The sequence below is a fragment of the Stegodyphus dumicola genome, chromosome 1 (assembly GCF_044657685.1).
Source record: "Stegodyphus dumicola isolate Sdum_Otavi_A_Nest chromosome 1, ASM4465768v1".
Taxonomy (NCBI): Eukaryota; Metazoa; Arthropoda; class Arachnida; order Araneae; family Eresidae; genus Stegodyphus; species Stegodyphus dumicola.
Window position 1 is genome coordinate 269,422,832 of NC_140768.1, and position 24,246 is coordinate 269,447,077.

General features: G+C 32.9%; 1 protein-coding gene across 1 annotated transcript in view; it reads right to left on the minus strand.

Moving 5' to 3' along the window:
- Positions 1–21,906, minus strand: part of LOC118180633 (rhodopsin, GQ-coupled-like) — a 333,342-nt gene extending 311,436 nt beyond the window's left edge. The window contains exon 1 of the mRNA XM_035349726.2: positions 21,655–21,906. Within this exon, the coding sequence (XP_035205617.2) occupies positions 21,655–21,884 (230 nt within the window). The 5' untranslated portion in view covers positions 21,885–21,906. The remainder of the gene's footprint in view (positions 1–21,654) is intronic.
- Between the last annotated feature and the right edge of the window lie 2,340 nt (positions 21,907–24,246).

Sequence of the window (24,246 nt, forward strand, 5' to 3'; positions counted from 1 at the left end):
TAAGATTGATTAGGTTTTATAAAATTTCTGTGTTTAGCTTTCCTCAAATATGATAATGTTACCTCTAAGATTAACAAGTATTGCTAAAAAATGTTCAGCGTAGTTTCAAGAAATAACTACTCTGATAATCGGTTTCAACAAAGCAAACCAGTTTACACATTACGTTTTTCAGCATTTGATAACTAAATTTCAAAGTACATATAAAAACAGTACAGATTTAAGATAGTTGCTAAAATATCGAAACGGCAGTCTAACGGTACTGTTTCGCTCCAAATGTGATATATAGTTAGCCAAGTATAGTTACTAATTACGTAATATAAAAAACACACATGAATGCAAATAGCGCCTAACAGTACAGATGTTAACTATATCATGCATAAATAGAAAAATCTGTCATTTGAAATTCTCCTTAGTTTAGAATGTTTATATAGTACTTAGTTTCTGTGTAATACAATATATATGCATATTTTAAATAAACGTATCTCATTTAAGTGTTTCCAAACATTCATACTAATACTTTTAGTCTAAAAATAATTTTAAATTTTTAGAAAAGATATTTTCCTCTTCAGAATGCGATACAAATGCAATTCATATTATACTGAAAACAATAAAAAGTACACAGATAATCGCGAAGAACGATCGCTAACGCTTTCGAGTATATCGAAAAGAATATAGTTTTCGACAACTCGGGAGGAAAATAAATTATACGTCTTTCAAGAAACTTCTTTGAGAAGTTTTACAGTTAACACTTCTCTTGAAAATCTCGAAGGTAAAATAAATAATCTTTTCATGTAACTATTGTCAACAGACTATAAAACGGTGTAGCAGATTGTTGAGAGAAAAGGCCATACTTTTTCAAAGAAATTTTTTTTATAAATTTATTTTGTTTACATTTAGATATAGAAAGATATATATATATAAACATCGGAAACCCTTCTAATGTATCAGAAGGATGGTAAGCATAATTTTCCCATATTTTGTCTAGATAACATAGTATTGTAAAACTTTGCACAAACCGGACATTTTGGTACATATTTCTAAAATTCGCATTAAACGTATAGTAGGTTATAATTCCATTTGTATGCATAAAACGGAGCTGATTACATTAGGTAGCACATTAATTAAGAATATCTTTACTATGATATCCACTTATAGTGTATTGTACCTTATACTTGTATTCATATGGATTACTTTGGTTAGATTGTATTCAATAGTTACAGTGAGTCCCAAAATTGAGGGTACACTTAATGCTAACTTAATTTGTAGGCTATTGAGAATAGAAATTATTATGCAAGTTTTCCTAGTTTTGTCTCATTAAAAAATATACATTTTTCTTCTTAACTACACAAAAAAATAAGTTATAAAACTCCGTTTAAAAAAATATTATATTACTTAAATGAAAATCTTCAACTTCTGAAAGTCACAAAATTGAGAGTACACTTCTTAAATGACTGTGTAAAACTACCAGTAAAATTTTAAAAATAATTTGTACCTAAGATTTATACAAAAATACAACCTTTTAGTATCCAAATATTAAAAATTTGAGCTTACTACCTTTCTGTGTGACAAATATGGAGAATAGGAAAGAAACGACGATTTAGGAAAGAAAACTGGCCGTTAATCTGTCTAATCAAGGCAAATCTTTGAGAAAAATAGGGGAAATACTTGGAAGAAGTGTAAATTGTATTAGAAGAGTCATTCAAAAATTTAGAAAGGATGGTACGCTGGAAAACCAAGCAGAGAGAGGCAGGAAGAAAATTCTCAGTTCAGCAGCAGAGAGGAGAATTGTACACAAGGTAAGGATTGATCCTATAATAAGCGCTCCAAAAATTGCTGCAAGTACTTCGGAAACCGTGGGTAAATCTGTTTCTGCAGAAACAGTGCGCAGAATCCTCAGAAGGGCTGGTTATAATGGCAGAAAAGCTCTCAAAAAGCTCTTCATTAGTAAAATAAATAGAGCTAAGAGATTAAAATTTGCTAAAGAGCACATTCTAAAGCCTAAAGAGTTCTGGAATGAAGTTTTTTTCAGCGATGAGAGTAAATTTAATGTTTTTGGCAGTGACGGTCATCGTATGGTGTGGTGCAAGAAAAATTCAGCTTTAGATCCAAGAAACACAATTCCAATTGTGAAGAATGGAGGTATGTTAGTAATGGTTTGAGGCTGTACGGCACCATCGGGAGTTGGAAAGCTAGTGTTTATTGATGGAATAATGGATAAAATGAGTTATCGTAATATATTGAAAAAAAATTTGAAGGACAGTGCTACTCAATTGGGACTAGGATCAAAATTCACATTTCAACAGGATAATGATACAAAGCATACAGCAAATACTGTCAAAGAATGGCTGCTGTATCACTGCCGAAATCAGCTGAACACAGCCCCTCAACCTCCTGATTTAAACGTGATCGAAAATTTGTGGTCCCACCTTGAAAAAGAGGTCCGAAAACATCAGATCACAAGTAAAGAACATTTGAAGCATGTATTAAAAGTGAATTGGGAAACATTTCACCCGAAATTACGAAAAATTTTGTCGATTCGATGTCCCAGCGGCTGGAAGCTGTCATCAAAGCCAGTGGGTATGCTACAAAATAGTAATGTGTTGTTTTTTTATAATTTATGTTATAAAACAATTACATGTACCCTCAATTTTGTGAGCTCAGATTTTTGACGATTTCTGTTGTACATTTTGTTTCTGTATTTCATGCATTTTTTATGTCTATTTATGAATAAATATTAAGATTAGGTATCTTTCTACATCCTCGTCTAAAGGTTTTGGTGACTGTCTTTATCTGACAGTTTTTGTGTTCATTCTAAACATGAATTCTGTTGTAGAATGGTGTGTACCCTCAATTTTGGGACTCACTGTATGTAGGAAAAAAGTCTGAATTTTTCTCGTTAAGAAATGTAATAAGTGTAATTGTATTTACTTAAGAAAACTAGAATTATTCTAATATATTTCGTCTCTTTACTCTTTGGGTTCATAATTGTATTTATTATTTTGTTCGCTAAATTATTGATCTGAAAACCAGAGTTTCAATGTTAATTTGTTTTTGATAAATTTAATCGGGAAGTTTGTGAAGTAAAGAAGTAATTTTTATGTGTAAAATCAGGAGAGCAAGCGAAGCGAAATTTTGCTGTGCCCTTCTATTTTTAAAGTATGGGAAGGCGTGGAATATTCTGGAAGCTTTTCTCCATTGGTGCTTGTCTTTCCATGGACGTGGAGTACGTGATGTGTTTCAGTAAAGGTCAAGGGTTAATGTGAGGTTACGTTAAAAGGTCAACAAGTTTTAACGAAGTGGTGTTCACTGTTGGCTACTTGGTTTTACTGGCTGCGTTCGCGCAAAACGTTGTTTTTGATTGATTTGGCGGACCAGTGGTTTTAATCGTGTTTAAGGGGTGCGAAATTCTGGAACTATGTGGAATCCCATTTTTGTGTGATCGCGCGTAGGATTTACATGTGTTGGTCACGCTTTTTCCTCGGCTGTCTTTGGTGTTGGTGATTTCTGTAGTATTTATTCTTAGACATAGCGAGAATTCGATACTTCGGCTTCAGCGTAGGCTCAAAGGGTGTATGCTACCGAGGAATACCGACAGACTCTATAACTGGCACCCGAAACAGTTTAGGACAATGGAAACCTATACAGGTGACCTGGCCCACTACAGCATCGGTGATTCATGCCAACCCTATGGAAGCTTTTGGCTACATTGTCAACACCACGAGAGCTTTAATGAGGCCTTAATGCCTATTTGATGGAAAAGGTTCAGCAGGAGCATTTATGAACCAGTTGGACGACCACTTCATTTTGTACCCAGTGGACGAAATCCCAAAATTGGCAGTTTCAACTTCAGTTATCCGAGGACAAGCCTTGAATTGGTATAAAGGCATCGGGAAATTTTTACTTGGAGAACCAGCACGCCAACATACACATATCAAAACTTCAAAACCGCCCTTCTAAAAGCTTTTCCGGTCGTAATGTATCGTGCCCGGTTAGAAGCCAAAACTGTACAGCAGACACCAGATGAACGGGGAAGATCTCACGAGCTTCATTCTAAGTAAAATCTAAGTGGTTAAACTGTTGTATGGAAGACAACCTCACGAGAAGTGATTCAAATCATCTTGCCAAGATTACTCCCACAAGCGCAAGACTTTATAGAGATAAAAACAATCCGTCGACCTTGGAAACTCTACTCGAGCTGCCAAAAAATACGAAAGCCGCACACTTAAGTCAGACGAACGACGGCAACAGACATTTAACCAAAAGAAAGAATTTTTGCTGAAGACAAACGATTTCCAAAAGGCAGATACACAGCGCAAGGAAGAAACAAAATTTTTAAACTTCTGAGGGGCGCTGGAAAAATCAGCGGCACCGGGAAGAAGAAATTCTTCCCAAATACATCTGTATACGATGGCAGTTAAAAATGTAGAATTGCTCGAGGTACAAATTCTTTTAAATAACGTGCTGGCTATTGTATTAATTGACACGGGAGCACAAAGTAGTTTTCTGGGAGGAAAATTCTTTAGGCAGAATTTCTAAGGTTATAGGTTATACTATGCCGAAAGTGCATCGGTGATTGCAGCCCAAGGAATAAGGTGGGCATGCATTGGAAATTGCCGCTATATAGTAAAAGGTGAGCAAATATAAGTTACTTTTTGTGTAGTTAAAAATTTGCAAGCTAATGCCATTATAGTTGTGTACGTCCTTACGTCAGCGGAAGCATTAGTAAATTTTCAAGAGGCCACTATCACTCTGGACATGGTTAAGAAAAAATCTGAGGAAGTGAAGCCTCCAGCGCTGGAGCTTAACAGCCTGAAAAATGAAGAAAAAGAAAAAATTCAAGAGTTCGTAAGGAACTTTGCAGATTTATTTAGTGATTAACCTGGTTTGACGCATGTTGTAAGCCGCTCGGTCGACATAGCAGATAACTTACCCTGTAGGGCTATGATAAAGTTAAAAGGGCCATAATTTAAGAGCACGTCAGAGAAATGCTAAAGAATAAAATAATTGTGCCTTCTAGTACTCCGTTCGCAAGCCCAGTCGTAACAAAAACAATTTATTCCCTACGGAAAGTAAAGCATGGCCTTTTGCCATAGATTACAGAAGATTAAATAATACTACAAAATATCCGGTGTAACCGCTACCCCCAATAATAAAGGAGATAATTAGATAAATAAATACAACAAGCTATATGAAAATGATAGATCTTACTTCTGGCTATTTCCAAATCAGTATGAAACCGGAGGATGTTAATAAGACTGCCTTTATCACAAAATCTGGCGTGTACACATTTTTACGTAATCTATTTGGTTTATGTGGTATCCCTGCTACCTTTCAGCGAGCAATGGACATAATTCTTCGGCCAGTTCTCCGAAAATCCACGTACATCTATCTAGATGACATAATTGTCGCTAGTAATATGATAGACGAGCACATAAATCATTTGACGCAAGTCTTTACACTCTTAAAAGATGTTGGTTTGAAAGTGAATCCTAACAAATGTAAAATGGCGGTAAAGGAATCGAAATATCTAAGATATAAAATATCCGCTAAAGGTATCGAAACGAAGAATTAAAAATTATAGCAATTAAAAACTACCCTCCCCAAATGCCGCGAAAAGACTTCCATCATTTCTTGGAATATGCTCATATTACTGATCCTTTATCAAAAATTTTGCACATATATCTGAGCCTTTCTTAACACTAAAAAGAAAAGAAAAGCGAAATTTTGTTGGACGGCGGAAGCCAACACTGCGTTTGAACAGTTAAAAGCGGCTTTAATTTCAGCACCAGTGTTAAAGGTTCCTGACCCAGAAGGGCAGCTTGAAATATCTGCAGATGCATCAGACGTTGTAATAGCAGGTGTTTTATCCAAAAGGGGGCAACAGTTGGCTTCTTCGTTTAAACATAAACCCTACCTAAAGGAATTATACGGCGACAGAACGTGAAACACTAGCTATCTTACTGGCCATACAAAAGTTCCGTGTATACTTTTAAAAGCAACCCGTAACAGTCTACACTGAAAATGCTGCGATTCTTAGACTTTACTCATGTAAAAACTTGTCACACCGGTTGATAAGTTTGGCACTGAAACTCTAAGAATATTGTTTGGTATTGAAACATTTACCTGGCAAAGAAAATATTTCCTGATGCTCTTTCTCTCATTAAATAAGACGAACAGGGGAATCAAGATAAATGCACGATATTAACTTCAAAAATCTTAGACTCGCGAGATACCATTATCGCTGATCTAAAAACGGACTCAATTTAAAAACATTTATGCGTATCTGCAGGATCCAGATAACTTTGAGCATTAAGATTTATCAGCCATAAGAAACATGGCCACCCATTATGAACTTATCGATAATCTCTTATTTTATTCAAAAGTTACCAATAAAAACAATGAGCTAAAGGCCATCATCCCAACGAATTTGAAACTTAGCCTTTTGCATGAGTTACGTGGTGTACCGATTTCCGGTCATCTCGGTATTACAAAGACAATTAAACTTGTACAAGAGGCGGTATTCGTTGCAAAATTACAAGAAATTGTTAAAGAATATGTCAGTTCCTGCCATATCTGCCAAATAGTTAATGATGTTAATTACCGGCCGGTCGGATATTTAAATAGCATTAAGGCGACTTTTCCCAATGAATTGCTCGAGGTCGATCTCTTAGGGCCTTATCCGAAAAGCGATAAGAACAAACACCGTTACTTACTTGTAATCGTAGATTATTTTAGCAAATGGGTAGAAATAATTCGGATGAAAGGGCTTCCGCCAAAATAGTCACAGATTTCCTTCTAAATAAATTTATTTTAAAATATGGTGCACCAATAAAAATAATATCAAACATCGGTCTCCAATTTGTTAGTCAGATATTTCATGATCTATGTGCAGGGCTTGGCATACGCCACTTGAAGATGGTCTCTTATCGAACACAATCTAATATTGCAGAAAGAGTAAATCGAAATATCGTAAAAATAATTCAGAGTTGTGTGAAGATCTATCACAGACGTTGGGATGATTCGGTTGATCAGCTCGCGTTTGCACTACGCACAATGATACACGATATGATTGGTAAAACACCTGTTGAATTATTTCTAGAAAGAAAAATAATGACACCCCTCGATAGACTATTTTCTGTGCAAAAGTGGTTGTTTCATTTATCGCCAAGCTGAAGTTTCATTTATTGCCAAGTTGTTCTTTAATTTATGGTAGCCTCAGTAGTTGAATTTTATGGAAGCCCTATTATGACGTAATCGGTTGCATGATTGCCGTAAATTCGTAAGGGCTTGTGGTGTTTGTGTTGGTTAAGAAGTACATTGCTTTTTTGTGTGGTTTAGACGGTAAAATGGCTGAATGTGGTAAGATTAATTTGAAGTTTCTGTACGATTTGGAAATAAAGAGAAAAAGAGCTTTACTTGACTGGTATATAAATGACGGTTTACTTAGTAGCCATTATTAGGTGTTCTATTTGTAGGAAGGAAATGCGTATTGTCGAGCGTCCGAAATGCCTACGGTCGAACGTCGCTACGGAGGATATTTTTGACTCTTTTTTGTGAATTTATGTGGTAGTATAAGTCTATGCCACATATCACTCATTGTTCAATTTGTCATTTCATACTGACATTTAAAAATTAATTCGTACTCTTTGCAAAAGAAATTGATGACTTCAGCTTTACAAGTCGTCATCTTAATCCTCGTTGCTCTGCATCCAATTTCTTATCTTCAAAATGTGGATCTAATGCACACACAATAATGAGAGGTGAGATTCTAGTTCAGATAAGTTTAGGAAGTTTTTTGATGCTATTAAGGAATTTAGTTGGACTGAAGACGTCTTAATTCGTAAATAAGGTAAATGTATAGCTCCTTTGAGTTGTGCAAAGATGAATTTCCTTGCGTTATTTCGTGGTTCAATTTAAAATGTAGTTTATAGAGATTATGTATTTTTTGTTGGCTGCTCCTTTGACATTTCAAATGAATATAGTTCGATGTGTACATGGACAAAGTCAAGGAATTGCGCAATGCCTAGCTTGTGCAATACTCTGATGTTTTTTTTTTTTTTTTTTTTTTTTTTTTAAGTGAAAGTAGGTAGATGTGTACATGGATAACGTCAAGAGTGTGCAATGACATTTGTGTGAAATTCTGGGATGTTTGTTTTAAGTAAAAATAGGTTGATGTGTACATGAATACCGAGTTTGTGCAATTTTTTGTCTAATTATTTTGGCTTGTGTAGCGGCGTGTTTTGGCCAAACATAGCAGCTACACAAGCCAAAATAACAAGTAAAATAATTGCACAAACTCGTTATCCATGTGCCGCCCGGCCCACCAGCGGCCAAGCGGTAAAGTCGCTGAACACTGGTAGTTCGGTCCGAGGTTCTAATACCGCGAACGGGCTGGCTGCATGGGTGTTTTCGTGGTTTTCCCCATGTGTAACGTGTATACGAGCCAGTTTCCCTTAGAAAGTCCTCCACGAAGGCATCCCTCCCTTAGGCAGATAGCCCTAGTGTGCTTTGCCATAATTAAATACACCAACACCAACACCATGTGCCGCCCAAAGTCGCCAAGGGGTAACCCTAAATATACTTTTACTTCAGACGTTATGATTTAAACACACCACTGTTGACTTGCGCTTTGAAGATCTCAGTAGATGCATATGCTGGAAAGCAAGGGGTGGAAAAAAGTTAAGCTTGTGAAAGTAGAAATTAAAATGCATGAATTGCCTATTCAAATGCATGTATTATCAAAACTTTCCACTAACATTACTTTCCTTCCAGATGCACTGGTAGAAGAGGAGACTCAGCAAATGTTTCTAGCCAAGAGGACAATTATGTTCCTGAAAATTTTATTGTTAAATTTTTAATTTAAAATATTAAGTAGTTTTGTATTGTAAGGCTGGCTCTGCAAGTTTAAAATTTGGAATTTCAATTTTTTGAACAGGTTATTTAAAGACTTTATTTTCAAATATTTAAATCTGGCTGGAAATATTGTAAGGATTTATTTTATTCTAAGCAATTATTTTTAGTTTAAGTTTACTTTCCCTCCTAATTTAAGTTTCCTGCCGAAATGTAAATTTGTTATGACATAGTATTTAAATTTAAACGCATTTCAAAATCAATATTTAAAGCTGCGTTTCAAGAGTTCAAAACGAGTAGTAGCGGACTGGTATTTAAGTTTAAACGCGTTTCAAAATCAGTATTTAAAGCTGTGTTTCAAGAGTTCAAATCGAGTAGTAGCGGACTTATTATCCGATGTTAGTTCCGATGTTTATGCTGCGAGTTAAAAATTAGCTCTCTAGGTTCGTTCTCCTTTCAGTTTATACTGATATTCCTCGGTTCGGCGTGGCTGTGTGCAGCCGATTTAGCGTTAGTTCAAGCTAAGGAGCCAGTCGTTAGCATTCATAATTCATAAGTTATTTATTACATTCTTATTTTCTGTTACGTAGCCACAAGTGGTGGTGATTTGTGAGCACGAAGTGAGTGTATCTGTTTTAACTTTAGTTTAAATAAAAATGTTATTTAAACCTTCCTTTTGTATTCTTAAAGGCATAGGGAGAAGTTGGGAAGTAGCAAGAAGTAGCGTCTACGTTGAAGACGCTACTTCGTCTTCAACGTAGGGTCAGGGGGTGTATACTACCAAAGAATACGCACAGACTCTATAAACTATTTTCTCCTACTTCTTATCTCTCAATGAAATGAATTACTGGTGCTAAAAGTTATAGTATTTTGGTCCCTGTAATGGCGTATGGAAAAATAATATCAGATTGTTTTTCGATGATAATTTCATTTTGTTAGTTAATGAGTCTGTATAGTTTTAAATTCACATCTTGCGTTAAATGCCATACTTTTTGTATTACGTTTAAATTTAAATGGCGGTGGATCCACTGCTAAGTAAGATAAATAGTAATGTCTTGAACGTTTAATTATGTTTAAATGGTGACATTCTGTAAAATATGAGGATTTATGCACTATATATTCATACTCAATAAAACCAAATGTTCATTGATTAAGATAGGTAAATAATTATTCATAAGTATTGAATTCCCTTTTTATCCAAAACATATGTAAATATAAAAAAGTAACTGATAAGAATCCATTAACAAGAGAATTAAATATAAATATATTTTTCACTGCAAACCCTAATTTAAATGCTTAACAGGCCTAAAATCAAATCATTTTCCCTCACTCCTATATAGTTTAATTAATATGTAAAACAGAAGGTGTATGTTCTTAAATTAAATTCCCTTCGCAGTTTAATCCTTTATACAAACAAAGTAGTGCTTAGTCAACTCCACAAAGTTTCGCTCAAGTTCAGAATTAGATTACTTTTACATATCTTATCATTAGTTTGGAAGATGCAACTGAATTTGTCGCGATAATACAATAGAATTTCCACTTCATTCAGAGGATGATTAGATCATTTATTTTTCTTTTAAATTTTCCATATCTGCTCAAGATATTGTTCGCAATCGAAGGGACTTTAATTTAAATCATTAAATAAGTTTTATGTATCTTAATTGTAGAGTATAAATATGCAAATATTTTTAGCGATGATTTGATTTATATGGCGTTTGAATACTAGTAATGTTATCATGAAGTATATACGTTGCTTTTACATTTATTCGTTTGCTCCACGTAGAAAATGTAGGTGCATGAATCAAGTGGCAATGAAAATGGGAAGAGAAATACAGATTCTTACTTTCTCTTCTTGAATAAAAATAATGTCATTTATTACTGACAACTCATGAATATAAATCCTTACTTCTTAATTAAAGCGAGACGTATGTAATACATATAAATCTTGCAAAATTCTATAAAGAATTTGAGGTAAAGTATATCTTTTAAAACTGATTACCTTATTTCAATATTGAATAGTTCCTTTTTTGATAGTGAAAACAATAAGCTACTTATACATAAGGGACTGAAATTATTATTTTAATACTTCACTGCACGAAGTAAAGGCGATTGTATTCGCGAAAATTTTCGGGTATTTTATTTCAACGAAAATATCCAACTCATCCATTCTCGACAATCTTTGAAAGATGTTATTGCGTGACATCTGTACGTACGGACAAAATAAAAAGCTGTTTATGCCAAAAATAACTGTAAAATGGATTTAGAAGAGATTTTTTGTTATCTATACGAGTATCTATGCATGTATCTGGCTAAACTCAAGAACGAGTAGCTGTAGAACGTTGAAATTTTATATATGGAACTATGTAGTTACACCAAATGTTGAAATAAATTTTGCATTTTTTGCTTTAAAAGTGATTGAACTATGTGGTTTTTTATATTCCGATTGAGGTTCTTATGACTTAAGTTAATCTATATGCTATAGCTGCAGCAATTTAATGCGCAAATTTAAAGTTGCGAGCTAACGAACCGCCATTTGTTTGAAACTCGGTGAATTATGTCAGTTTCTGCACCTTTAATGCCTTTTTGTCGAGTGGAACCAAAAGTAAACTTTTGGTTTTGTGCACCGAAACGTCTGTCTTCTTGTCCGCTGGCCGAAATGCTTGTTTTTGCATAGAAACTGTAATTTTAATTGTTTTATCTGTATTTGGTGGGTTTTTTCTATTTCTTTCAATTTTTAATATAGATATTTTGAGATTTCATGTATTGTCGTCTTGCCGCGAATTGAGAACTGAATTAATTGAGTGAGAAATGTATCTGTAATGAAATTCGAAGAAATAAGTTTAAATGAAATGCAGCAAAAAATATATATATAATTTAATAGGTCATACAAGGAAGTCATACGATGTCCGCATCAGCTTGTTAACTGAAAGCGCGATTTTATCACAAACTGAAGGAAACGTATCCTTCCTTGATGACGTTCTGTAATAGTTAAGCCGAAACCTCCGTAATGTTGAAAATAAAAAATCTTTCAAAGAAACGTAACATAGCTTTTCCACGCATTAAACAATCGTTTTGCTTAAATCAACAAAATAAAATTATGATATCATATTTGGAGGAAAATTTGAAGACCTTAAAATTTCTTCTTGTGTAATGCATGAGCAACCATAACAACGGGCATAACTCCAGTGCCTGGACCAAAACATATTGAGTCCATTTGTCATTAACAATATAGCTAATGTTAATTACACCAGTATTTACTATGCTTGCAAGGAATATGATTCTTGCTTTCTCAAACCTCATGAAATATGGCCTTGCGGTCGTAAAGGATATCTGAAAAAACAAGTAGCCTATAGCTCACATTTGAAGTTTGTATGAAGCGTTGCTGTAAGTAAATTGAAATGAGTGGTGATTATTTTAAAAACACTCATTGTTGCCAAGTTCTAGAACAAAAATCATTATTGAAAAAGAAATATATGCGTTTTTTTGTGAATGGTTTATTTAACATGATATTTAAAATACTTGAGTTACGTTTCAAAGAAATTTTATGTTAGCGCATATATTTTTTTGCCCAACAAGGTAACAATCAAAAATATAGAAATATATTTTTCCAATACTTAATTTTCTTCGCGTTCCTGATATTCCACCACTGCAAATGAACGTGAACATCCCATAAATATCCGTCGGACAAGTATTAATAAAGGATTTTGATTTCTTCAAATATAGATGCCTAATATTATGTTAATATATATAGCATGCCATTATGTATTAATTTTCTATAGAAGATTTAGGTAATATCATTCTAGTTTACTATTATACCAAATATGCAACTAAAGGCTAATGGGATGTGTATACAAAAGCATCCCATATAGATGCTGGACAAATTTAACTATGAAGGAACCATGTTTCCAACTTTCGTCCCTCTCTTGCTCCCTCTAAAGTTTCACGTTACAGCCTTCATGAAGCTGAAATAAAAAAAGGATTATATGTCATAAAAGACGACGTCATTTCTTTGATTTCCCCCATGTACGTCGTTGAAGGTATAGTTATAGGCGCTTACTCCTGCGCGTAATATGAAGACACAGTGGAACCTTGAGATACGATAGCACCTCTATATACGAGAAATTCGAGATACGAGGAGAGTTTGAGCGAAACGGTTGTCTCTAAATATGAGCTTTGACTCGAATAACGAGCAAAAAGCCAGATTGTTGGTATATGTGGCGCTATTTCCGGATTCGGCTCGACTTTGGGAATCCCCTCGTCAGATCACTCAGAATTCATTATACGTGTTTGTGCGCTTGTAAATTAATTAATTATTATATTTAACGTGAAAATGATTATTTCACGATGCCTCCCAATAAGACTGTTGCCTCAAGTAGTGCTGCAAAGAAAAATAAGGAAGCCATGGCCGTTGAAATTAGGAAAGAAATCATACATCAACAAGAGTGATGTAAGAGTGACAGAATTTGCGAAGACTTACGGCGTTTCGAAATCGACGATTTGCACTATTCTGAAGAAGAAGGAAGAAATTAAGAAACTTGTTGTAGCCAAAGGAGTTACCGTTACTTCCAAGCACCGTCCAAAACTCCTAGAAGATGTTGCTAATGTGTATTAACGAGAAGCAGTTAAAAGGTCGGTGACGGAAATTAGCATTGTCGGAAGCTGTCATAAAGGTAAACTACGGTTATATAATTAACAGCATTATTTATTAGAAAAATTTATTTTTATGTTGATATTTTTGGGGGTGCGGAACGGATTAACTGGATTTCCATTATTCTCAAAGGCGAAGCGTGTTTCTATATACGAGAAATTCGCTATACGAGCTCAATGCTGAAACGAATAAAATTCTTATCTCGAGGTTTTACTGTAACTCCCTCACTTTGAAATCGTCGTCATAAGCTACGTGCGGATACCGGCGCTGTGCACCATTCCAGAATTTCTGACGTAGGCTACGTGAGGTGGATGTACGACTCCTAACAGCAATGCGGAAAGAATGGCTATCGTCTTAAACATCGGTGAGGGGCATTCCATTATGTTATTCATTATATTAAGCTTATGCATTGTTCTGTGTGATGCTTCTTTGCCCATCGATTGCTAATTCTCATAAAAGTCATTAGATATCGGCCAATGCAAAAAGGTGTAGCATTATACCATATTCTGAAGTCCAGAAATGCCACGATTTTCTCGAGATCAAGTCTGTGAAGAGCTAGTAAGAATTTTGTATTACAAAAAGCATACACGTTGTTTAATTTTTATTTTAATAACAATATGCACAGTAAGCAGTGATCGCGATTTCCGAATGAAAAGTTTGGAATTTTAATGTATCTTTTTCCGCTGCTTCGAGATATTGTTACTTTTTCTTGTAGTATGCGCATGATATAAAAAGCTAATCATTTGCTTATCACAGAATTTTCTACTTTTCGTATAGATTTTTGGTTTATTGGGTGCTTCCTCCACGGTGTACAAATTTTAATGCGACCAGTGTATTTTAATATTATTTGTGGTAAAATTTTCTGTGCTTTCCGGGTTTTAAGTCAGCAAAAATATTTATTAAAATCGAATAAAAACATCTAAGGAACAAATTGTACCTCTTAAAACGAAAACAAACAATAACTATTTAATTCTGGGGTTATTTAATTAATTATTATAATAAATTAATAGTAATTGTTTCGTCTTAGTTTTATCCGTAACACTTACGAAAAATCCAAGAAATGAAATAACAATAGTTATGTACGTAGTGTACGAGTGTTTCCTGACGAGTTGCCAACAATACAAACAGTTCAGAATTGTATTAAGGTCTGAGAAACCACATATTTTACAGTATATACATATGTTTTGGTTTGAACGTTGAAATGTCTATGTCTAAAGAACCAAAATATATCGCAACTCATTTTTAAAAAGGAAAACTGATAGAAGCAAATAATGATTCGTGACAACTTTTGCAAATACTTAAAACTTGCTATTAAAATTTGTAGATCAACTTTCCTTTTTGACTATTACATAAGCAAAACAACAGACTTTTCCACATTTGATTGGACGTCAGTCGACATCGATACGACTGGATCAGAATAAACCCTGGACAGCACTTTTGTGGGGTATTTACAGTCTGATATTGAATCTCTGAAGTTGTTCATGAATCACCTGTCTAGAAAATAATACCTCTCGGCCGCCAGTGGATTAGATGAAATTAGTAGAGATTATAATACGCAGACAAATTATATGAAACATGTTTGAATTTGCACTTACGAATAGCAAATACTGGTTAGTTATTTTAGAAATCATAAAATCGGCTTCCAACCTGCATCTGAAGAGCTACTGAAAGCATAATATTCGTTTAAAATAAATGCAAGTCGGAATTGTATCATGATCAAGAAGGAAAAGTGTAAACGTCAAGAATCTCCCGTCGCTCGGTTACCAGAGCTATCGTTTGTAGGTCAAGGCACTCCTTACTCAATTTTCCTTCGGAGAAAATTTTCCCGCAGTCGTAAAACTTTTAGACAGACCTTGAACTTCTTCGAAATAGATCCCAAAACATCTTTTAATAAATATTAAAATACGAATTAGACTCAAGAGCTACGATCTTAATTTTGCTTAACTTATTTAAGCATTCATAATTGATTTTTTTAAGAAACTCGTTCAGGTGATCGTTTAGTTTTGCGTCTATCTGCTACTATAGACATACGCATTATGTTGCACTATCGCATTTTATACGCTAACGATATTTTCTACTGGGCTTACCATTACAAATATTTATTAGACTCATATGTAAGATATTCCTTACATTTTTTAAACATGTTATTACTTTAATTTATTGCATTTATATGCCTCTTTAATGTATCATATCCTCAGTTACTACATACGCTGCATTTAGTACTGCCTAGGAACATTGTTGTAACAGTACTTATTTTAATGACCATATTTACTATTTTAGCTACATTTGTATTATATTATTTGTTGTAATCATGTCATGCCAAACTTTGAATAGAACATATTAATATGTCATCTCTTCAGTTAGAATGAAAAGCTGAATTGTAAGTTAGAAGTTCAGCTATCCAGTCAGTGGCGTAAGCAAAGATTTTGCAGGCAAAGAGAAGAATTTCGCAGTAAAATGAAATTATATTGAGTATAACATAACGATATGATCATTCGAAGCAAATGTTAGTTTATGCTCTGTAGATAAAGTTAACTTCATGAATATTAGTCTTACATAAAAACTAAAAGAATTTCTTACTTTGTATTAATTATAAATATAAATATTTTTACCAAATACTTATAAGTTAATAAGTATATATTTTGAAAAGCTATAAAAAGTTTTCGTGGACACATCTTATACCCAGTTACTTAGGATAATTATTTACCCCTTTTTACTAGCAGAATACTGCATGTTCGCCTTAAATGAACGCCTGCTTCCGGCTCTTAACCCTTTCCGGCACGCTACCTTTTAAAGCTGGAATTTTGATTTAAAAAAAGATAGGCAGTCTAATTAGGCCTAGAGGAGTACACAAGTAAAATTTTGTGAAGATAGCACTTATTGTTTAATTCTGTGGGTGTGTCCAACGTGGGCACACTGATTGGAATAGAGCTTCGAAAAGAGTGCTGAAACGAGCATTGTTGTCAATGAACTGGCCGATGAGATGCGGAGAAACAAAGAATAGAGACTCTCAGTTGTCCTAGATTATCGATGAGCTCGGTCTGGGCACACCTAGGGTTCGCTGTTTGATTTTAGGCAAGATTCCAAAGTAAAAATTTAAAATTAATATAGAATACGGAGATTAGCATACAGCCAAAAAATAACATAGAAATTTCTTTTCAAACAATTCCTTTTATACCCTAAAAAAATCTGGAAGATTTCTTTGAAAAATGAGGGTCTTAAAAAACTAAACATGGCTAAAATATATGGACTGGTTTGTGTTGAGCTGCCGTCTACTATAAATAAAGAAGGTTCAGAGTAACCTATAGTAATCTATAAATCCTTTTTCATTCAATTTTTCTGCGCGTACAGAAAGAAATGTTTAGGTGTGTCCAGACCGGACACACTGTGCCGCAAAGGGTTAAAATAACAATGCGTAGAGTATCATACCCAAGTTAGAAATGGGGGGAAATATGAAACACCCTAACAGCTGTCCATTCGCTGGCATTCTAACTCAGGTCGAATTACCGGTGTTCAGCGACTTAACAACTCGTTCGTTGGCTGGACGCAGTAAGGAGATAAAAAATATCTTACTTTCTCCCTCTCTGGGGAGCCCGGAATCTAGTCGGCAAATCCTGATGTTTACGAATCATCGTTCACCACATTTTTAGCTCGGGCGCCACTGTAGAGATCATTTCATATCTTATTTAGAGGAGAAGATGTGAAAATTGTGCAATGTTCTCACCAGGATTCGAACTCCGGACCTGCCAAAAGTCAGCCTGACATGCTTCTGATTATACACCAAAAGCACGCGAGTATGTCATAATACATATATATCGTACCGTTTCTACTAGTTAATGGTCTTCCATTTTTTCCAAAATTCGGTACTGTGAATTGTACTAACTGAATTTTCAAAACTTGGTATATTGTTTTGAGGATTCCACAAGTAAAAATTTAAATTCAAAAACAATTGTAAATGCCACGTACATCGCAATTCTAATTATTTAAAACACTTAGTAATTCTTTTTATTTCTATTGTTATTTTACCTACAGTAATGCGAAGCGGACTGGATCAATTGGTTATTACAAAATATAATTTGGCTTTATGTCTAGAATAAGAAAGAGATCAATTTTGATGAGTAAAAGTGTCATGAAATAATTACATTCTTTTCATTTTCCATATAAAATGTGCCAAACATCAATTTAGGTTAAATGAATGCTTAGCATTTACATTTGAGTGCGTTTTTGACATTTCTAACGTAAGTATTGACACACAAATATATATATATATATATGTATATTAAAATAATTTAACACATTTAAATCCATTCCATATCCAATTCGGAATAAACCATATGTAGTACTAAAAGCAGAAGTGCGCTGGTAAATTGGACGAAAAATGTCAAAGTGTTAAAACTAAAAAGCAAGAAAGGGATTTCATTTTTCGCTGTATCGTGATCAGAGGCTTGGTAAAAGGAAATAAATAAATACATCAGCCTCTTTCTAAACTAAAAAAATCACAATTTAAAAATTAGAATTTACTACTTAAAATAATCTCAGAAAATGAATCAAAGTAATTTGTGCCTTTATCAGTCCAACCCTTACAGACTAGAGTAAGAAGTGCAAAAAAATTGTAAAATTCTAGCATCAAAATCATAAATACGTTTAAAAATAAAGAAAGGTCCTTCTGAGCAGATCTTCCTAAAAAAATGTAAACACAAGCAATCCAACATATGAAAATATATTTCATTAAGGGCCGGGTATTGTCACAGTTACATATGGGGACCAACCAGTTATTCAATTACATTTATACAGGGAGCAGACAAAAATGTCGCAAAATAATCGCCAAGTTTTGCAACTTTGGGCAGTTTTCGCCAAATGTAGCGAAAAATTAGCCATCATCGCCATCTTAGCGATATTTCGCCAATTTAGTAAGATAACCATTTACCTCAACTTTAAATATCCCCTGTAATCTTATTCCACCGACAGAGCTTCGTTTCTTCTGGCTTTCATGTTACATTATAAAAAATATTATAATTTCACTAAAATTATTTACATATAGGCAAAATTCGTACAATTATGAAAATTTGACAGAGGCGGAGTAAGTAGTAAAAAAAACTGCAAAATATAGCATCAAAACTAAAAGCAAATTTAAAAGTAAAAAATTTTAAAAATGTTTCTTTTGGGGCAGACTGAGTCTAAAAAACAAAACTTGCAAAGACAAGCAATCCAACAAATTAAATAATAATAATAATAATAATTGTTGTAATAAAAAGGTGTTTGTCGATCCTGCATGCCATATTTCAAACTCAGTTTCAACAGAAATGCCGTAAGCAGTATTATAACAATTGCTTCACAAATGGATTATAAGTACTTTATAATAATAAAGTTATATACAATTTCGTAGCTCAGATTGTTCTAAAAATTATAGTTTGACTTATTCAAAACACAGAGAAACCTAAGTCCACGACTATTAATTTATTCCTTTTTGTTTATAAATGCGAATATTAAATGTGTTTTTTTACATTCGTAAAATTAAAATAAACGGAGTAAGAAAATCATGGGAATTGGTAATGTACTATTTTTTAACAACCGAAATTATTTTACTTTTACATGATATCCCATTAAGGAAACAAGTTAAACAAAAAAGTTATAAAAACGAAACTTAAGAGATAGATTCAGATAATTTAGATTTTAATATTTCGTATTTCCCTATATTTACGTGATAATGCACTAAATCAGTTTCATGCTATGTATTAGGAAGCTAAAGCTTAGGGAATACGAGGAAACCATGTAATTACCGCAGGTACTGCAAGTCGTGTTTATTAAATTACTAAGATTTTTTCTTCGATATTAAATTATGCAATTCTTACTCAAAAACATAGATAGAAAGAAATACATAAGCGAAAACTTAATTTAATGTATATAGAACTAGCGGGAGTACCTGACGTTATTGAAGTTAAAATGAGAGTAATGTATCTAACAACAGCGAGAACGATACGCTGTTATCCTTCTCCAGTAATGATGTAAAAAATACGAGTCATATTCATACATTTTTTAGTCTGATACGATATGGAACCCACATAAAAAATTTCATATGAAAAATAAGCTATTTCTCTCTCATTATAACAGCAACAATGGCACGCCGTTTTTAATTATTTTCTTCTTTCTAATGAAATGGTCGTAAAAGCTCAAGTTCCATCCAATATTTCACCTATATTCAGTTTTAATCGATTAAATGTGGCAAAACATTGATCGTAATTGATCAGAGATCAGTAACGCGAACAAACAGACATTCTTCTTTATATGTATATCTTTTGTAAAAATTAAAAAACTTTTGATTAACAAACTCTACAATTTGAAAGCAAGCAGTAGTAACACATTTCGAAATAAAACATTTTATCTTCAACGCCCGAGACTGTTGCCACTCGGAAAAATGAGTGCGAAAATGAGCGCTTTCAGAGTTTTAATTAATATTTCGGATGAGCTAATTCGTATTAAGATGGGGATACTCAAAATGGCTTTCCACGAATTTTTGGAATAGGAAAAAATGTATTTAATGTTTGGCAATGCTATTTTTATTTCATCTTAAAACTTAGAAATTTTTTTATTAACAAACTCTAGGATTTGAAAGTGAGCAGTGGCAACAAATTACGAAATAAAGAAGCTTGCTTTCACTTCCATCTTACGAGACTGTTGTCACTCGGAAAAAATGAGAGCGAAAGTTATCGCTTTTCCGAATTTTTTATTAATATCTGATTTTTTTTTGGGGGGAAGTGGACGTCGACCTTTTCCACGACTTAGAAAGAATCGTAGAAAGTTTGGCGATGATAGCTATAATAGTGACTGAGTTACTAGAGGACAAAGACACAAAATGTCTTCTTTATATATACATACATAGATGATATTGTTACGAAATGCCCAGCTGCGGTAAGATAGCTTCCCCGCAAAGCAGAAATAGGATTGCCAGAAAACGGCAGCGGAAAGCAGGGTTGTCAGATTTAGCTCCAAATCGACCGTTTGGTTACATTTGGCAACAAAACTGGTGATATACCGTAGAAGATAGAGAACATTCTAGAACGAATTCTTACCAGTTTATCAGAGAATGTTCTCGAAGTCAGGTCAAAAGCTATATAAACCTTACCTGTACGCGGAGTAACAATGTATTGTCTGTGCATCGTAGAGTGTACCGTCGAGTTTTATCTTGAGTGTGTTGAGCTCCGAGAGCGATCGACTGAGTCGGCAGCTGCATTTTAATGCTTTGCTGTGAAGCTGTACTTTTGCTTAATTGCCCAGCCTTATGTTTTCGCAATTTTAAGAGTAAGGAAACATTAAAGCATAGATAATTTATTTTTATGACGAAATTAATTACGCAAAATCATTTTACCACGAATGCATATTATAGAAATTCTATATCTCAGTAGCTTTAAATAATACCATCATTAAAATGAACGGGAACAAATTTTCTAAGCAAAATATGAAATTTATTAAATCATTAACTAATAATGTATAGAAATGAAATCCTATCACGTGCTTAAATTCTTCAATTTCTATCTGAAGAAGCATTTTTAAATAGAGTTAAGAATGGTACACATAATTAAATTTGTTAAATACTTACTAAAAACACTAGTATGATAAACTATCTCTTGCTAGGATTCTCCAGCCTTTTGTTACTGAGAAACAAAATAATACAGACAAAGTAACTTAAAAATAATTTGCATCTCAACTCGTTTGAAAATTTTTTATTAGTAAAAAATTGAAAATCTTAGGAATATTTAAAGATATGATAAACATTAAAGACCGTAATATATAAATAAATTTAAGAGTTTTTTAAATCTTCTTTTAATGCTATCCAACATTAATTAATTTTTGCAAAAAATTATGTTATTTGTTCCCTCTATAAATACGTCTATTAATTTTTTGAGTACAAAATGCTACAGTAATGAACATTTCGTTTAAAACTGTTCTAGAAAGAAACAATTAGAGTTATGAGCCTAAAATTTTTTTAAATTCAATGAGAGTGACTATCATAAAAATAAAATCCTACATAAAAAAAGGAAAAATGCTAATGCAAAATTTCTAGGGACTGTTTTATACACAGAAATCATTATTCATATTATTCTTTCACAGACTACTACAAAAATGAAACAAATTTTATTTTAAAAACGTCCACTTACCTTGAGAAGACAACAATGACCAGCATGTTTCCTGCAATGCTCATCACACATATCACTATCAAGAGTGTTCCAACTATATAATGGGCAATTTCGGAAACTGGTCCATATCGACACCAGTGGTAGAATACAGGATCGACTATTGTGCTGAAGTTATAGATGGCAGAGTCGTTTGACTTTCGAATAACACCGTATTCTTCCAACAGGTCTTTGGCTTTATCACAAATAGACATGATCTCTTACGTTATATTAAACGTATTTAAAATCATACTGTAAAAAAGAGAATTATCAATATTTATATCTACAAGCTCATACTTCTTCAATTTTTTTACTGTCTTACTTTTCTTAAATTAATTATTAATCCATCAAAATAACAGGAAAGTTATATTTTCGTATTTTCTTATATATATATAGTTTGAGGAATACAAAAAGTTAAACAAAATCATAAAAAAAATTCAATTTTCCATTCCAAATAAAAAATAAAAGCCTTTTCTGGAAGATTGAAATTTATTTATTTAAAATAAAATTCGATTTTTCCTTAGAGTTGTTTCTCGATCTCCTAAAGAGTTACGGTTGCCATTTCATTCCCTGCAAATTTTTATATTGTCCAATATTTAGATTATTCTGCATTTTTTATTAAAGTAATTGTCGTGAACATTGTTTTAAACGATCTATCATAGATGAATGAATGTCATATTTTAATCGTTTTTTCAAAATCCCAAAATGTGTTATACAAAACAAAAATTATCATCAGCACATAGTTTCTTTTTCACAATCACCATCTGTGTTTCCCTTTTCAATCCGAAGACAAATAAAAAGATTTATAAAAATATAAATGCAAAATGTGTACTTCATATAACATGATAAATAAACATTTGACTTTATATTTTGAATTCATCTAGTTGCAAGGTCGATGAATAAATATATATTTCAGAATTCAGTATTTGGCTTTGTAAGGTATAAACTAATTCGTAAAACTAATTAAAATTATACGGATTTGCAAATGAATGAACATGCGGATTACTCTGTTAATTACTCGAAGGCAATTTCAGCTCAGTTTTAGTTCTTTCTTTTTTTTCCTAAAGACAAAATTTCCAATAGTTGAAGAAATAGTTTAACGGATCATGTAAGTATAATTTAAAAATAGTTTATTTTATAGCATCATGATAAACGTCCATAGCAGCATTATAGATATTATTTATCAAAATATAATTTTTTTTTATAATTTCCCATTCTAACGGTATTCGATAACTAAATATAATTTATGCTTTCCTTTATATAACAAATAATATTAGAATCTTTATAAATGTAGAGAAGATAAAAAACTATTCCATTCGCTCTTTGTATAGGTTTTGAATTATGCTCTCTTAATGCAATGCAAACGTACATCTTATATCATTACAATATTTAATCATAATGTTTTACCTAACTTGATTTTACTGTTATCATTTTTAATTTAATAAGTCACTAATTCCACTGTCTGCATCTGAAATTAATAACAGAAAAAATAAGACTATAATTATATTTATGATTAAAAATTAATATTATATTTTAGGAAGAGAAGAAAAATAGGAAAACATAAATAGCAATGGGGAAATCTATCGTCTTGTTAATAATATGCAATAAAATTTGGGCTTTTTTTCTTCTAACGTTAAAGTAATTGTCATGAGAAGATTCATTAGTCTAATTTTTCATCAACTACTCCTAAATATTTCATTCATAAATAATATCATGTGCTATTACTTGATATTTTTCTTTTTGAGATTCATTTCTTTATCATTTTTGACATCATCACAAAAAAATCACAGTACGCATAATCCTATTTATCACAATATATCTCTTTCTTCTGAGTAATTACTCGTATAATTTCTCTCACATATACATCGTGGAAGAAGTCTCATCACTCTGACGATTAATCGATATAGAAAGCATTGGGGAAGTATTCCGGAGGAAGAATGTCCTTGTAAGCTCTCCGTTCTGACTCCGATCTCCGCAACATCACGGACCACACAGAAACTGGAGTTACTAAGACTCTGGACTTTCGCGTGGGAAAAATGTTCGCGCACGCGCATTCTTTTCGGTCTGCGATGAGCAAAGAAAGAAGTATCTTTAGCATTTAGAGAAACACGTGAAATATCTCAAATACCTATCCTTGTTACTGATTTTTAATCCCAAGTGTTTTCGAAACTGCAGAGAAAGCATGCACATTACAAAAGTTTTAGATTTATAATATAAAATACGAATACTTTAGAATCATTTTATGAATGGCATAGAGTATACTGATTAAATAAAGTTTAGTTAAAAAAACAATAAAATTATGTTAAACTTATATTCGATTTTTCAGTTTCTTTTCTTATAAAATAGCATTTCCATCTATTTTATTTCTCAATGTATTACTTATTTTCTTTTGAACTGCTTACCAAACGCACCATAAATCTAAGGAAAATTTCGAGCTAATTTTAAAATGAATTAAAATCTGCTGTAGTGGTGCGAATGGTTAACATGCCCAGTTGAAACTAGAATATCTGCGGCTTAAATTGTTGTGAAGGATAATAACCTTTCAATGTCTCTTCCTTCAAAAACTCTAATAGACGT